Genomic DNA, 17,500 nt, shown 5'->3' with positions numbered 1-17,500 from the left:
ATACGTACAGGTTACATAGTGTATATATTAGCCACGGTCAGTCGAACCGTAGGTCCTTGACGGACGTTCATCACATTATTATAAGGTCAGGTAACAAACCACAACGCCTGAATAAGTTAAACTACAATAGATCTTTGTGTAGAGGAATTAACAAGTACAATAAAAGAAAAAATAAGAAATATGATAGAAAGCAGACATCGTACCATTGTAGAACAAAACGGAAAGTTATACAAATTTATACATTCCGTTGTGAGATCCAATAGGCTTTAATATCCCTTTTGAATATTTCAAAAGTATTAGTTGTTAGGAGAATTTTTTTTTTATCAAGAGGCAGACTATTAAAGAGGTTAGGCCATGAACTAATGATGCTGTTTTTAAATAGTATAGTTCTAAAAACTGTTAGAGCTTTGATTAATTAGATTTAACTCATTATTTCTAGTGTTTACAACATTGTCAATTAACTTGAATATTGTGTTTTATTCAGTTTTTTTGAAAATTAAAAATAACAAATTATTTATGAATACAGGAAAACTTCATCAATTTTACCTCAGAGAATATATGATTAGTAGAATGATTTTTTTTTTTTTTTAAGGAAAAAGATGCATTTTTTAATTTTCTTTTTGGCAATGGTCAGTCTGTTAAGGAAGGACGGACACGTACACTCCCATATCGAGACAGTACATAAGGTGTGGGTGACAAAGAGTATGACATATCCTGACCATAGCTTTCGTGGTTAAGTTATTGCGAATTCTATACAGAATACCAACAATTTTTGAAATTTTTCAAACACGTCTGATCAATTTAGTGTTTGAAATTTAAACTTTGATCAATGGTGACCCCAAGAAATTTAGTGTGGGTGACTTGTTGTACTACTTGACCATCCAGTAGAACATGGTTTATTGAATGTTTTACTGATCTACTTTGAAAAAATATACAATTTGTTATTGAAATATGAATCATTAATTTATTTGCATTATCCCATGATCTTATGTTGTTTTATTCGGATATTAAATTTGAGTGGAGGAAGTCCAGGCTTTTGTCCTTTAAGATTAGTGTCGTATCATCACTATATATTACAAATTAGAGTTTTTTACAAGCATTAATATATATATATATATATATATATATATATATATATATATATATATATATATATATATATATATATATATATATATATATATATATATATATATATATATATATATATATATATATATATATATATATATATATATATATATATATATATATATATATATATATATATATATATATATATATATATATATATAAGAAAAAGTATCGGGCCGAGAACAAGAGCCTTGTAGTACACCTTTGTTAATGGATCTTAAAGGAGAATAACAATGATTACAGTACACAACCTGTTTTCTACATGTATGACTACTCTAATAAAGCTTTAGTGGTACACCTCATATTCCTAAATGTTTTAATTTCTGTAGCAGAATATCAAGATCTAAAGTGTAAAATGCTTTGGATAAGTCTATACATAACCCTACTGCATTTTTTTTTCTAAGGCTAAATACACTTTGTTAACGAGTTGAAGTAATGCAGACTCAGTGGATCGGTGTGCTCTGAAGCCATGCTGGTATTCTGGTTAAAGGTTGTTAGCTTCAAGATGATTAGTTAGACGAAAGGAAATAATCTTCTCAAAAAATTATTTCACATCTGTCACCTGATTTGAAAATAGGAATAACTTTAGCTATTTTCAATTGGTTTGGAAATATACCGGTTTTTAAAGAGAGATTAATGATGTGAGTTAAGGGAGTGGATATAAGGTGTGAGGTGTACTTTGATACTTTAGGTGATATAGCGTTATAGCCAGGGGTATCCGATTTTAAGGAGTTTACGATTTTTTCAATTTCATTTTTATCAGTAGGTGCCAAATACAGATGAATTTCTTAGATAAACTTTGTACTTATTTTCTTCATTTAAGGCATGTGTATTATTTACAAAATTTCCATTGAATTTATTGGCAATGTCATTACAATGTGGCTGTAACTCAATAGTTCGTTGTATGTTGCCTGACCTACCCAAAAGAAAATTTATGGTAGACTACTGGCGTTTAGGGTCACCTTGGTTACTTGTGAGTTTATTCTTGTAGTATAAGCTCTTTGCACTCCTTAAGGTTGAAGTTAGTATGCTGCGGAAACGTTTATAGGTAGGTTAATAGACTTTTTTTTTTCTTTTCTTTTGCCAGCGTTTGTAAACGGTGCTTTATTTTATGCTATTTTTCAGTGCAGAAATTATATGCGGATTATTTGCATGCATTTTAGTTTGACGGATATTTCTTATGTGTGTGTGTGTGTGTGTGTGTGTGTGTGTGTGTGTGTGTGTGTGTGTGTGTGCACGCCCTGCTATTTGTGTATGTCTACCTGTCTACTTGTCTGTCTATCCGTCAACCTGCCTGCATACCCTTTCCCACAACAAAGAAATCACATTTGCATGCTAATTACAGGAGGGCACCGCACATCAGCACGCCTGACTCCCGGAGAGAAGGGACAGACACGGTGAATTGAACCAGCCACACACACACCTCCAGTCATGATTTAATGAACACTAGCCCTTCCTTTTAAGCTGAGGCCATGGATAGGTAGTTAGCTAGCTCTCTAGACTATGTAACTATAATTCTACTTGTCCTTCCACCATTTCTCTATTTAACCCCTTCAGTACTCTACCGCGTTTTTATACTCTTTCTAGATACCCTTTGGCAATTTTATACAGCTTCAAAAAACCATGTGGGATAAGAATGGTAAAGATTATAGCCATTATTTTCTAGCCTCCTTAGCCCCTTCCTAATGTAACTAAAATCGTCCAGTCATATCCAGAAATCATGGTGAAAATGTGTCTCAGTCTTGAAGGGATTAAGACTATCCTAGCAAACTTAATTAAGTGTCAGAAGCCTAAAAAGCAGATATTCATACTTATCCTCTTCTGTTTCTTCTTCCCTCCTTATATCTCCCCACAAGTTAACAATTTATTTTCCAACTCATATTGTCCTTCGTTTCTTCATCTATTCTCTATTTGTACTACCCTTCCATATTTAATTCATAGTAAAAGGAATGTTTTTTTTTATATCTTTTTTTTTATTCCCAATATAGAAACCTGTACATATTTCCTTCTAAATTTCTTCCACGTCTCTTCCATTTCATATTCCATTATCACTGCACACAAGTTATATACAAGCTTATTCTACTGTACACACTTTCCTCTGTACTTCTTCCACCTCTCTTCCATTTAACCCTTTCACTGCGACACGAAACAATTAGCAGAACAAGAAGCAATGCGTGAAGTCTTTATAAGCATCTACAAGAAAGTTGGCAATGAAAAAACATACATTTTGCTATTTTTGCCCAGTTTCCGGATTAGATGTTGCTGTAGAACTAGTGATGGTGTCTTAGAGTGTTTGGTAATGAGGGCAAGGTGTACCAAGGGACAGTCAAAGGGTTAAGACTCCATTATCACTCTACACATGTTATATCAAAAAATTTTCTCCTGTACATATATTTCTTTCTACATTTCTTCCATCTGTTTTCCCTTTCAGACTATCCTATCACATTCAATCCATACTTAAAATAGCGCCTTTTCTAAGAGAGTCTCGCATCGAAAACCTATCTTATTGCTTTTCTACCTTACTGGCGTCTCTTCTTTCATTCCCTTCTCACTTTACAACCTACCTTGAGTTCTGTTACCTCGGGTCCTGTCTTCCTCCTCTTCACCTGTACCTCCACCTCTACCTGTTTTTTTTTTTTTTTCGTATTTCTTCTTCCTACTGTTTACTTCATCAACACGTGTTCAAGTTCATCTCATTCCTCTTGACATGTTAGTGACGCGTATATTTTTCTTTAGAGATTAGTTTCGTCTCTCTCTCTCTCTCTCTCTCTCTCTCTCTCTCTCTCTCTCTCTCTCTCTCTCTCTCTCTCTCTCTCTCTCTCTCTCTCTCTCTCTCTCTCTCTCTCTCGTCGATTACTTGAGCTCATCTCATTAAGTCGGCACTGCCTGACTCCTCCTCCTCCTCCTTCTCCTCCTCCTCCTCCTCCTCCTCTTCCTCCATCATTCTCCCCTTCGTTTCCCTCCAAATTCATCTGATCTTTCTCACTCTCCTCCTCATCATCATCTTTCACCTCCTCCTCCTCCTCCTCCTCCTCCTCCTCCTCCTCCTCCTCTTCCTCTTCTTTCCCTTCCTTTTGCTTCTTCTCTTCTCTCTGTCTCCTTTCTTTCCTCCTATCATCACTCTTCCTTCTTCACTTCCTCCTCTACTTCTCACTTCCTCCTCTCTTCCCCTTTCGTGTCTCTTTCTCGTGTTTGATTTAATTGCGTGTTCTCCTCCTCTTCCTCCTCTTCTTCCTCCTCCTTTCCTTCCTCTCTTTATGTTCCTCCTCTGTTTCTCTTTCTCTCTTACTCTGTTTGTCTTCCTAGTCTCCTTTATTTTTATTTTTATGTCTTAATTTTCTTTCACTTGTTTATCTGTTGTTGTTTTTTGTGGGTTTTGTATTTTTTTTTTTTCTGTCAATTTTTGTTTCATTATTATTTATTTTTCGTTTTTTTATTATTTTTTTTCATGTCTTTCTTAATCTGCTTTTCTTCTTTTTTTCCTCTTCCTCCTCTTCCTCCTCCTCCTCTCATTCATCCTCTTCCTCTTCCTCCTCCTCTTCCTCCATTTCTTGTACCTCCTCCGCTTTCTCATACTCTTTATTATTATTATTATTATTATTATTATTATTATTATTATTATTATTATTATTATTATTATTATTATTATTATTATCATTATTATTATTATTATTATTATTATTTTTATTATTATTGTTATTATTATTAATGTTATTATTATTATTATTATTATTATTACTATTATTATTATTATTATTATTATTATTATTATTATTATTATTATTATTATTATTATTATTTTTATTATCATTCATATATTTTGTTCTTCCTCTTATACTTGTTCATGCTGTACACTTTTTTCTCTCTCTCTCTCTCTCTCTCTCTCTCTCTCTCTCTCTCTCTCTCTCTCTCTCTCTCTCTCTCTCTCTCTCTCTCTCTCTCTCTCTCTCTCTCTCTCTCTCTCTCTCTCTCTCTCTCATCTTCTCTTCCTCTTTTCAGCTTCTCCATTTTTTTACTTTTCATTTCCTGCGCCTCATTTTTTCTCCTTTATGTCTCTCCTTCCTTCTCTCATATGTCAATTCCTTACATTCTCTGCATTCCTTTACCCATTCTCTCTCTTTTATTCCATTTCTTTTTTCTTCCTTTCTTTTATCTTTCAGTTCCATTTCTCTAACTCTTTCTCTAATCTCTCTCTCTCTCTCTCTCTCTCTCTCTCTCTCTCTCTCTCTCTGGTATACTCACGTGTTATGGTGATGCTCTTAAGTTTCTTCACCACGTGGTCAATAGCAGGATTCACAGCGCGACACTCCACCTGCACTGCTGACAGGTTGGCGCCGTCCACCTTGTAGCGTGTGAGGTGCGACGTGCTCACCCAGCCCCCATCCTCCTGCGGCGCCACCACGGCCTTGCTTGCCTCCCGCATCTCGCCTGCATAAAGGAAAATAGAAAGGATTAGAAGGGAGATCATCAGTATGTATGTGTGTGGAGTGGTGTCTGTGTGTGTGTGTGTGTGTGTGTGTGTGTGTGTGTGTGTGTGTGTGTGTGTGTGTGTGGAATTATGAAGGTGGAGGAGTAGCCAAAAGCAACAAAATTATAGGAAAAAATGAGTGAAAGGAACAGAATCAAAGAGAGTTCATAAAAAAAAAAAATGTAGGATAACTATCTTGAAACCTTCCTTTTGAGAAAGTTGAAGTCATAGGAAGACGAGGAATGCAGAAGTGGACAAGTAAGTTTCAGAATTCACCGAAAGAATGAATATTTAAGACTGCGTATGTAAGTGAACTTGTGTGGTAGAAAACAATAACAACCTATCCAGAAATTAAGGAAGAACAAGAAAACCATTAAAAAAAAAAAAACTCTTATAACCACAATACAAGCATACCTACCAGCCACAGACCAGGCGAGGGAGGCGGGTGGGTTGGAGACACTGGTGAAGCAGGTGAGGTTAATGGTAACACCGTCCTCTACCTGAGAAGGGCCCAGTACTGTCACGGTGCGGGGGGCATCTGGGGGGCAGTGGCGGGGAAGAGACAAGGAGAAACATATTATGAAAGTGTTAATGGTAAAAGTAAAGGGAGACAATAGTAGTAATAGTAGTAGTAGTAGTAGTAGTAGTAGTAGTAGTAGTAGGTAGCCGTAGTAGTAGTAGGTAGCCGTAGTAGTAGTAGTAGCTAGTAGTAGTAGTCATAGCAGCAGCATCAAAAATAGTTACAGTAATTATAACGGTAACATAATGGACGAGAGAGAGAGAGAGAGAGAGAGAGAGAGAGAGAGAGAGAGAGAGAGAGAGAGAGAGAGAGAGAGAGAGAGAGAGAGAGAGAGAGAGAGAGAGAGAGAGAGGGAGAGGGTGAGAGAAAAAAGAAACATACAAAAGAGATAGACAAGCTGACAGACAGACAGACAAACAGATAGACAGAGACAGAGGTGTGTGTGTGTGTGTGTGTGTGTGTGTGTGTGTGTGTGTATACTCGTGGGATGAGAGGAAAGGGAGAGGGAATATTGAAGCGAAGAGTGTAATTATTGACAAGAAAATTGGCTTGTTAATGGCTTGAGGAGAGGGAAGGAGAGAGAGAGAGAGAAAGGGAGAGAGGGTCAGGAATACTCATTATGAAAGGGGCAGAGAGAGAGAGACTGAGAGAGAAAGAGAGAGAGAGAAAGGGTTAACAATTATTAGTTATGAATGGGGCGCGGATAGGGAGAAAAATATAGCACTGTAATGGAAAAGAAGAGGATGTGAATAGATTGAAGATGCAGAAATATTTGTAATGTACAATGGCATGTATTGTGAAGGAAGAAGAGGGAGGGAGTAAGAGAGATGGAAATCAGAAAAAAATACAAAAAATACGAAAAAAATAACAGGAGGAATGAAAATAGATAAAGAAGTGGATGAAGAGGGAATAGAAGTACAACTAGGAAGAGACTATGTTAAGACGAAGAGACAAAAGGAGAAATGTGAAAGATAAATATAGAAAGTGTAAGAAAGATACGTATGAAATATTAAGTAGAGAGATAATTTAAGATAAAAGAAAGATAAGGAGAGAGCAAAAAATGTAGATAAGAGAAGAGGAGGGAAGAGATACTAAAGGGAGGAATAAGGAAGGGTGGGGAGAATAATGAGGCAAAAAACGCTAATTACTACAAGGATAGGATGGAGAGAAGTGTAGGAAGTGAAAGAGGAGGAGGAGGAGGAGGAGGAAGAGGAAGAAAGAAAAGTGACGAAAAGAGAAGCAAAATTTTAAGAGAATAGTAAAAAAAGATAACTGAAATATATTATTAAAAAAATGAAAGGGATAAAAAAGAGATGATAAAAAAAGGAAATAGTAAAGAAAGAGAGAATGAGGATAGAGAAAATAGAAGAAAAAAGAGATGATAGAAAATGAAATAAAGATAACGAAATGAAAGAAAAATAAAAAAATAATGGAAACTAACAAAGAAAAGGAAGGAAATAGTAAAGGAAGAGAGAATTAAGATAAGGAAAATAAGCAAATAATAAGAAAAGAAGAGGAAGGAGGAGTAGCAAAGGAGGGAATAATGGGGGAAAAATGGAGGAGAAATTCAGAGAGAGAGGAAGAACAGGCAGTAGAGGAACGACAAAGGATGGATAAATGAGAGGAAAAGTAAAGAAGAGAGAATAAAGAAGAAGAAAGGAAGAAAAAATAATAAAAGAAAAAAAAATAGTTCTTGTGTGTGTGTGTGTGTGTGTGTGTGTGTGTGTGTGTGTGTAATCCTTACCTATAACGAGAAGGTTATTTTTTGTAAAGGAGGAGAAGGAGGAGGAGATGGCGGAGGCGGAGGAAGAGGAGGAGGAGGAGGAGGAGGAGGAGGAGGAGGAGGAAGAGGAGGAGGAGGAGAAAGAAGAAGAACAAAGAGAAGAACAAGAACAAGAACAAGAGAAAAATGAAAAAGAAAAAAGAAAAGATGAAGAAAAAGAAGAAAAGAGGAGGAGGAGGAGGAGGAGGAGGAGGAGGAGGAGGAGGAGGAGGAGGAGGAGGAGGAGGAAGAAGAAGAAGAAGAGGAAGTACTAGATAAAGTAAAAAGAAAAAAAATGAAATTGAGAAAGAGAATAACGTTAAAATCTCAGGATTGAAGATAAGCAGAGAGAGAGAGAGAGAGAGAGAGAGAGAGAGAGATTCTAGTTATTTATTTATCCCGTTTTCTTCAGATTATCAAGAGAAACTCATGAAATTGGGAGAAAAAATGCCAAATTCTAGGAAAAGTGTTGATGACGTTTGGAAATTTATCGCCTGTCTGGCTGTTGGGATTTTATGGAAGGAAGAAGAGGAGGAGGAGGAGGAGGACGAGGAAGAGGAGAGGGGGAGGAGAAGGAAGAAGAAAATGAATAGAAAAATAGGTGGAAAAGTAGAAGAGGAAAGCGAAGAGGAGGAGGAAAAGAAGGTGACGGCAGAGGCATGGAAAAGGAGGAAGTGGAGGACATAAAAATTAAGAAACAGAGGATGGAAAGAAAGGGAAGTGGAGAAGGAGGAGGAGAAGCAAGAAGAAGAGGAAAAGAGGAGGAGGAGGAAGAATTGAAGGGTGACAAGAGGTAGTGGAAAGAGGGAAGAGGTAAAAACAATAGACAGATGATATGAAAAGGCGCAAGGAAAAATAGAAGAACATATGAAAGAAATTAGTTAAGAATAGGGAAGAAATAGTCATGAAAGTATATAGAAGGAAAGATGAGAGGAAATAAATAAAAAAGAAGGGAAAAAAATGGAAGATGGAACGTAAACAAAGAAAATAAATATGAAAAATAATGAATGAATGAATACAAAGAATGAAGGTAGGAAAGAAGTAGAGAGATATTATAAGTATAAAGCACACACACACACACACACACACACACACACACACACACACACACACACACACACACACACACACACACACACACACACACACACACACACACACACACACACACACACACACAGTAATCCCTCGTCTCTCTTTCTCACACTCCATTTCTCAGCCTTAAGACCAATGGAAGCTTTGCAATTTAGTGTATTTTCCACCATTCTAAGACTTCATGAAAGGGGAAGAATTGTTGCTTTTAAGGCGAGGAAATGGGGAAGGGAGAAGAAAAGAAGAAGAAGAGGAGGAGGAGGAGGAGGAGGAGGAGGAGGAGGAGGAGGAGGAGGAGGAGGAGGAGTAGTAGTAGTAGTAGAGGGAGGAATTAGATAGAAGGGGAGAAAGAGTTTGAGGCAGAATACCAAAGAAAAAATAACAAAGACAAAATAATTTTAATAATAATGAAAAGGAGAAAAGGAAAAAAAATAGTCTTGTTCATCTGTATTTTGGTTTCTCTCTCTCTCTCTCTCTCTCTCTCTCTCTCTCTCTCTCTCTCTCTCTCTCTCTCTCTCTCTCTCTCTCTCTCTCTCTCTCTCTCTCTCTCTCTCTCTCTCTCTCTCTCTCTCTCTCTCTCTCTCTCTCTCTCTCTCTCTCTCTCTCTCTCTCTCTCTCTCTCTCTCTCTCTCTCTCTCTCTCACACACACACACACACACACACACACACACACACACACACACACACACACACACACACACACACACACACACACACACACACACACACACACACACACACACACATGAATTGTCTCTTTCTCTCACTCACTGTCTAACTCACTCACTCACTCACTCACTCATGCATTCTTATCTTTCAGTCAGTCAGTCAGTCACTCACTGTAGATTGAAAGACTAATATTTCTTTAATTTATCATCCATTCAGTTATTCAGCCAGTCAGTCAGCCAGTCAATAAGTCAGTCGGTCAGTCAGTCAGTCAGTCAGTCAGTCAGTCAGCCAGCCAGTCATTAAGTCAGTCAGTCATTCAATCAGCCAGTCAGTCATCAAGTCAGTAAATCAGTCGGTCAGCCAGTCATTCAGTCAGTCAGTCGCTCAGTCAGCCGGTCAGTCATGAAATCAAACATTCGATCAGTCAGTTAGTCAGCCAACCAGTCAGTCAGTCAGTCAGTTAGTTAGCTAGCCAGTCAGTTGGTCAGTCAGTCAGTCAGTAAGTCAGTCATTCAGTTAGTCAGTCAACCAGTCATTCAATTACTCAGTCAGTAAATCAATCGGTCAGCCAGTTAGTCAGCCAGCCAGTCAGTCGGTCAGTCAGTCAGTCAGTCGGTCAGTCAGTCAGCCAGTCAGTAAGTCGGTCAGTCAGTCGGTCAGTCAGTCAGTGAGTCGCTTCTCGCTTCGCCAAACTGAAGTTAAATACATCAAACTCTTTCATTTGATTTGCGTTGCTGCGAATTTCTTGATAAAAACAAAAAATGAAGACTGAGAAAATAAAGTATGTTAATTTATTTTGGTATTTTCTCTCTCTCTCTCTCTCTCTCTCTCTCTCTCTCTCTCTCTCTCTCTCTCTCTCTCTCTGGTCATGTCAGAAAAATAAGAAAAAAAAAAAAAGAAAAATGAAAACAAAAGCATCACAAACCAGCTCAAATTTAAACAAGACAAGGAAGAAGAAAAATATGAAGCGAAACTAAACATGTGCAAAGTTTATTCAAATATTTCCTGGGTATTTTCTTCGTCGTTCCCAGTCGAGGTCAAACAAGGTCAGGCAAGGTAAGGCAAGGTGATAAGGTCAGCTAGGATCAGACGAGGCGAGGGAGACAGGTCAAAGTGTTAGAACAAGACCCCGCGGCATGCTACAGTGCTGCACCCTAACCACAGAGCCCTTTCTTCACCCTAGCCCGTGTCATAAGGCATTTTTGACGCGCGGGGCAGGGACACACACACACACACACACACACACACACACACACACACACACACACACACACACACACACACACATACAGAGAGAGAGAGAGAGAGAGAGAGAGAGAGAGAGAGAGAGAGAGAGAGAGAGAGAGAGAGAGAGAGAGAGAGAATGCAGACAGGCACACAGGTAAACAGACAAACAGTCGATCACATGTCGAGTAAACAGAAAGACAGCAAGGACATGACACCATGGAAGACATACACATAGACTTAGACATATAGATAGATAGACAGACAGACAGACATAAAAAGTATATAAATAGGCAGCCAGAGACACACTTACACACACACACACACACACACACACACACACACACACACACACACACACACACACACACACACACACACACACACACACACATGAACTAACAGACAGAACATGAAAAAAAACGAATAGAAAAGAGAAAAAAGAATTACAAAAAAGAAGCATGTGGTGAAGAAATAGAAATAGAAGCAGAGAGAGAGAGAGAGAGAGAGAGAGAGAGAGAGAGAGAGAGAGAGAGAGAGAGAGAGAGAGAGAGAGAGAGAGTTATAAGTAAAGAGAGAAAATGAGAAGTAAAAATTTTCGCCCCAAGATGCTTTTGTAATTTGGCTTTTATGTTTTGCCTTTTGTTTCTGTTCCTGGATTCTCGAGAGGAGGAGGAGAAGGAGAAAGAGAAGGAGAAGGAGAAAGAGGAGAAGAAGGAGGAGGAGAAAGAAGAGGAGGAGGAGGAGCAGGAGGAGGAGTAGGAGTAGGAGGAGGAGAGGAGGAGGAGGAGGAGGAGATGGAAGAACATAGAAGAAAGGTTAGGAAGAGATGACATCGACTGGAAGAAGCAAAGAAGTTTAAAAAAATATATGTTTATTCAAGGACTAAATTATAAAGAAAATGAAGGAATAAATGAACGAAGGAATGAATGAATGAAGGAAGGAAGGATGGAAGGAAGGGAAACAGAAAACAGAATAGAAGAAGAAAACTGAAAAAGTGTGTGCTCAAGGAACATATTTTAAAGAGAAGGAAAGAGAGGTAAAAGAAAGAAAAAAAAAAACATGACAACCACTGAAAGAAGAAAATAAAAAGTGTGTTTACTCAAGAAATAAGTGAAGAACGAAACAAGGAATAAGAAAAAAAAGTTAATGAAGGAAAGGAGAGGGAAAGAAAAATTACTAAATAAAAAAAATGTAAGGAAAAGTAATGAAATTAATTAAGAACTAGGGGAGGAGGAACACAAAAAAAAAGAAGAAAGGAAGGAAGGAAGGAAGGAAGGAGGAATAGGAAGAAAAGACATCAAACAAGTCTGTAACTCAGGTGTAATGAAAGAAATAAAGTAAGGAGAAGGAGGAAGATTAAAATTAAGAGAGAGAGAGAGAGAGAGAGAGAGAGAGAGAGAGAGAGAGAGAGAGAGAGAGAGAGAGAGACACGATTAATTAAGAAAGAATAAAACAAAATAAAAAAAGGAGGGAAGAATGTGGAAGACGATGAAAGGAGAGAGAGAGAGAGAGAGAGAGAGAGAGAGAGAGAGAGAGAGAGAGAGAGAGAGAGAGGAAGAGAATGGCTGACAATAAAAACGACCAAGAAGTTATAGAAAGAAGAACAAGAACACGAAGAAGAAGAAGAAGAAGAAGAAAGATGACACGGTAAAGATGGGAAGGAAAACAAAAATTCTGACTGGATCATATAAAAAGAAAAGGGAAAAAAAGAAGAAAAAGATAAAAAGTAAATTAAACTAGATCGAGAAGAGGAAAATAAGCAACATGTCCCCATAAATTTTAAACAAGAAAAAAATAAACAATGAAATTCAAACGAGAAAAGGAAGATAAATAGATGTTTTACTCTGAACTGAAAGAGAAGAAGAGAGAGATGAAATGAGGAAAGGAAAATAGAAAAAAATAACCAAAGGAAATAACAATTAAGAAGATAGAGAAGACGATTAGGGCGACGAATAACGGAATATATAAGGGAAAACGGGGATAAATGGATGATAAGGAAGCGAAAGGAGAAGAGAGGAAATATAAGAGTAATGAAGAGAAATAAAAGAAGACGAAAGAAGAAAAAGTATATAAGAAAAATGGAAAATAGTAAAATTATGATTAAGAACGAGAAGAAGATAGGAAGAAGAAATATAAAATAATTTAGATGAGAAAGAAAATCAGAAGGAATTAAAATTGACAAGGAAAAGAACAAAATGAAAATCCTTGAATAAAGAAGAGAAGAATATAAAGATGACAAGATAAAAATAGTAGAAAATGAAAGTGAGAAGGAGGAGGAGGAGGAGGAACAAAAATAGTGAAGGGGAGGAAGAGAAGAATGAGGAGGAGGAGGAGGAGGAGGAGGAGACGAAGAACACGAAAAATAAGAGAGAAGAATATAAGAGAATAATAGGAAGACGAGAAAAAAAAAACGAAGAAGATTTAAGGGAAAATAAAATATGTCAAATGAAGATGAGGAAGAGGAGGTAAAAGAAGAAGAAAAAAGAAGAGGAGGAGGAAAAGAAGACTTGAAAAACGGAAGGATATAAGAGAAGAGTGAGAAAGAGGAAGGAGATGAGAGGGAAAAAGGATGAGAAGATAAAAATGACGAGGAGGAAGAGAAGGAAGAGGAGGAGAAGAAGGAGGAGGAAGATTTTTGGCAAGGAGGAAGATTAGCATATTGTCTCGTTTTTTGGAGCAAGAGAAGACTCGGGCAGACTTCCTCACTATTTTGCTTGGAGAGAAAGTTTGGCGACCTAAAACTTCAAGAAAAATTGAAAGTGTTTATTTTCCCGATTTTTCTCTTGTTTTTTTCTCTTTTCCTTCTTTTCATCTTCTTTGCCTCTCGAGTTTTCTCTAATAAGTTTCCTCACTGACCTAGATTTATTTTTCTTATTTATATTTTCTTTGTTATTGGGGTTTTGTTTTCGTTTACTTTCTCTTTTTTTTCTCATTTCATTTTGCATCCTCGTTTCTTAAATGATTCTCGAGACTTAGAACTTTGACTTTATTCATTCTTATTTCGACCATTTTTTCCATATCCATCTATTTATTTGTCATTTACTTATTTACCTAACTGTTTTTTTTTTTATTTATTTATACATATAGTTTCTTCCATTATCGAGACTTCTATATAATACAATCTCTCTCTCTCTCTCTCTCTCTCTCTCTCTCTCTCTCTCTCTCTCTCTCTCTCTCTCTCTCTCTCTCTCTCTCTCTCTCTCTCTCTCTCTCTCTCTCTCTCTCTACATAATTATAGACAGAAGTAATGCAGAATTGTCAAACAAATGCAGAGAGAGAGAGAGAGAGAGAGAGAGAGAGAGAGAGAGAGAGAGAGAGAGAGAGAGAGAGAGAGAGAGAGACCTGAGAGAATGAGGGAAAGAGGGATGGAGAGAATGAATGCACGGACCAAGAGAAGAGAGGAATTTTTTTGGAATAGAGAATGAAGGAGAGAATGAGAGAGAAGAGATCGAGAGAGAAAAGAGTGAGAGAAAAATCATAAACGTATATAGAGAGAGAGAGAGAGAGAGAGAGAGAGAGAGAGAGAGAGAGAGAGAGAGAGAGAGAGAGAGAGAGAGAGAGAGAGAGAGGCTGTGTCGTGAGGTGGCATGAATATCTGACAATCGCGTTAATCTCTCAGTCTCTGAGCGGCGTGGCGTGATGAAGAGGCGCTCCTGACACCGCATCGAGGCGTGAGAGGTCCACAGAGAATCCACTCCCCTGTTTGTACTCTAATAAGGGATTGGAACCTCTATTATCTTGACATAGTTTGCATTATTCTTGTTTTTCTATTTCTTTTACGTACACTTTATTTATTTCAATGTGTTTTTGTCCTTTCTGTATTTCCAAACAGTATTCATTACTGTATTTGTGTTTCAACGAGGAATTCAACGTTGTATTACTCTGGGAAGTGGGATTCTATGTCCTGTCTTTATGTTTTAGTGTTTGATACTGTTTAAATTTTTAGTGTTTTGGTTCTGTTTTAGTGTTTTGGTTCTGTTTTAGTGTTTTGGTTCTGTTTTAGTGTTTTGATACTGTTTTAATTTTTAGTGTTTTGGTTCTGTTTTAGTGTTTTGGTTCTGTTTTAGTGTTTTGGTTCTGTTTTAGTGTTTTGGTTCTGTTTTGGTTCTGTTTTAGTGTTTTGGTTCTGTTTTGGTTCTGTTTTAGTGTTTTGGTTCTGTTTTGGTTCTGTTTTAGTGTTTTGGTTCTGTTTTAGTGTTTTGGTTCTGTTTTAGTGTTTTGGTTCTGTTTTGGTTCTGTTTTAGTGTTTTGGTTCTGTTTTAGTGTTATGGTTCTGTTTTGGTTCTGTTTTAGTGTTTTGGTTCTGTTTTAGTGTTTTGGTTCTGTTTTGGTTCTGTTTTAGTGTTTTGGTTCTGTTTTAGTGTTTTGGTTCTGTTTTAGTGTTTTGGTTCTGTTTTAGTGTTTTGGTTCTGTTTTAGTGTTTTGGTTCTGCTTTAGTTTTTTTGGTTATGTTTTAGTGTTTTGGTTCTGTTTTAGTGTTTTGGTTCTGTTTTGGTTCTGTTTTAGTGTTTTGGTTCTGTTTTAATGTTTTGGTTCTGTTTTAGTGTTTTGGATCTGTTTTAGTGTTTTGGTTCTGTTTTAGTGTTTTGGTTCTGTTTTAGTGTTTTGGTTCTGTTTTAGTGTTTTGGTTCTGTTTTAGTGTTTTGGTTCTGTTTTAGTGTTTTGAGACTTTTAATTTTTATTGTTTTGGTTCTGTTTTAGTGTTTTGGTTCTGTTTTAGTGTTTTGGATCTGTTTTAGTGTTTTGGTTCTGTTTTAGTGTTTTGGTTCTGTTTTAGTGTTTTGATGCTGTTTTAGTGTTTTGGTTCTGTTTTAGTGTTTTGGTTGTGTTTTAGTGTTTTGTTTCCGTTTAAGTGTTTTGGTTCTGTTTTAGTGTTTTGGTTCTGTTTTAGTGTTAAGTGTTTTCATGCTGTTTTAGTGTTTTGATACTGTTTTAGTGTTTTGATGCTGTTTTAGTGTTTTAATGTTGTTTTAGTGTTTTGATGCTGTCTTGGTGTTTTGATAATGTTTTACCTATCCTTGAACCCACAAAGGTGATTCAGGATTGTATCTCTCGTGTTCTGCATGATGTACGTTTTGTGCTCCGATATGATTCTTACGGCAGTATTATTCTAGCCAAGGGATTTCAGTTCTTATTTTTCTTCTAAGGCGTTTTGGTGAGAGAATATTTAGTCACGTGTTTGTGTTTTGTTAAGTGGTTTCTGGAATTTATTGTCACAGTGAATTCCCTTTTCTTATTCTTATCCCCTTGAGTGCCATAACGCGTTTCCATATTCATTCTGATTACTGTTTTGTGATTTTATACAGCTTCAGAAACTTATGAGGGGGAGTAAAATAGTGAAGACTGTGGCCATTAATCTTCTGACCTCCGTACACCTTTCGTAATGACAATAAAATGGTCGAATCGTACATAAATCTCAAAGTAAAATTGTGTCCTACTATTGAGGGAGTTAATGGATTTTGATGTTCTGTTCTCTTCCTGTAATATAAAGGCGGTTTCTTTATATTTCCTGTTTTTAATCTGCTAAATGGTAATGAACTTGATAGTTAACCTATACATTTTATTCATTTATTCGTATAGTTCCTTTTGTTATGGTGCTGCAAAAAAAATGATTAAAGAAAACATTTGAATTATGATACTATACTTATCCGAAAACTGGAAAGTAATTACGGTCACAGAATCATCTCTCTACTTTTCATACAATCCGATTTGTTTACCTATCTTATTTTACAGTGTTCAAAGTCACCAAAGCAGTTTTATTCTTTTCTTATTTATTTCTTATATATTTTTTTTCCTGTTTCACATAAATAAAAAGGGTTGATCTGTAAGTAAGGCATGCACGCGTTACGATCCATCAAACTGCAGCATAGACACACAACTCAGGAACTCCATAAAGTGAAATTCAGGAGCTTGAAAATTGACAAAATCTTGGAAATATTTATTAATTTGGCTCCATTTCCGTAAGTTCCTCTGTTGTAGCAAACCGTGATGCCTCCTAGGGGTTGCTCCGTTAGTGGCAGTGAACTGAGACTCATGTGCTTATTTGTGTTAGGTTCCCATTATGATTAATTTCAAAGGCCACAGAGACGATCTAGATTGTTGCGAGGTAGGTTGTCGAGAGAGAGAGAGAGAGAGAGAGAGAGAGAGAGAGAGAGAGAGAGAGAAACGTACAATAAAGTTTATGGTTAGAGTGAAATAAGATATGTTTATAATGGGTGTGATTAAGGAAGGTATGATGATTATTACCATCTTTGACTATACATTATTTTTTTATTAGAACTTCATAAAGTGTTGACTATTCACTAAAATAATGAAGATGGCATTTAAAACACGAATAACTTACACTAAAACTATTCAAAGCCGTAGAATATCTGTTGCTATTACTTACATCATGAAATGCCCTTAATCTCTTTAGTACTGGGACATATTTTCACCTTGAGATTTGTATACGATTAGATCATTTTATTAACATTAGGAAGGGTATATGGAGGGCAGAAGATTAATAGCCACAGTCTTCACTATTTCAATCCCTACGTAAGTTTATGAAGCTGTTGAAAATCCCCAAATAGTAAGTAGAATGAATATGGAAACGCGTCACGGTACTCAAGGGGTTTAAGATAAAATCAT

The 17,500-nt window shown here is 36.7% G+C and overlaps 1 protein-coding gene across 1 annotated transcript in view; it reads right to left on the bottom strand.

Annotated features, from left to right (window-relative positions):
- LOC123502034 (nephrin-like) overlaps nt 1–17,500 on the bottom strand; it is a 433,084-nt gene that overhangs the window by 129,100 nt on the left and 286,484 nt on the right. Inside the window, exons 7-8 of the mRNA XM_045251187.1 lie at nt 6,021–6,140; nt 5,377–5,562 (exon numbers count right to left, since the gene is read on the bottom strand). Of these exons, the coding sequence (XP_045107122.1) occupies nt 5,377–5,562; nt 6,021–6,140 (306 nt within the window). The remainder of the gene's footprint in view (nt 1–5,376; nt 5,563–6,020; nt 6,141–17,500) is intronic.

The sequence above is a fragment of the Portunus trituberculatus genome, chromosome 10, assembly GCF_017591435.1.
Source record: "Portunus trituberculatus isolate SZX2019 chromosome 10, ASM1759143v1, whole genome shotgun sequence".
Taxonomy (NCBI): Eukaryota; Metazoa; Arthropoda; class Malacostraca; order Decapoda; family Portunidae; genus Portunus; species Portunus trituberculatus.
The sequence above is the reverse complement of the archived record's forward strand: the minus strand, read 5'-3'. Positions and strand labels throughout refer to the sequence as shown.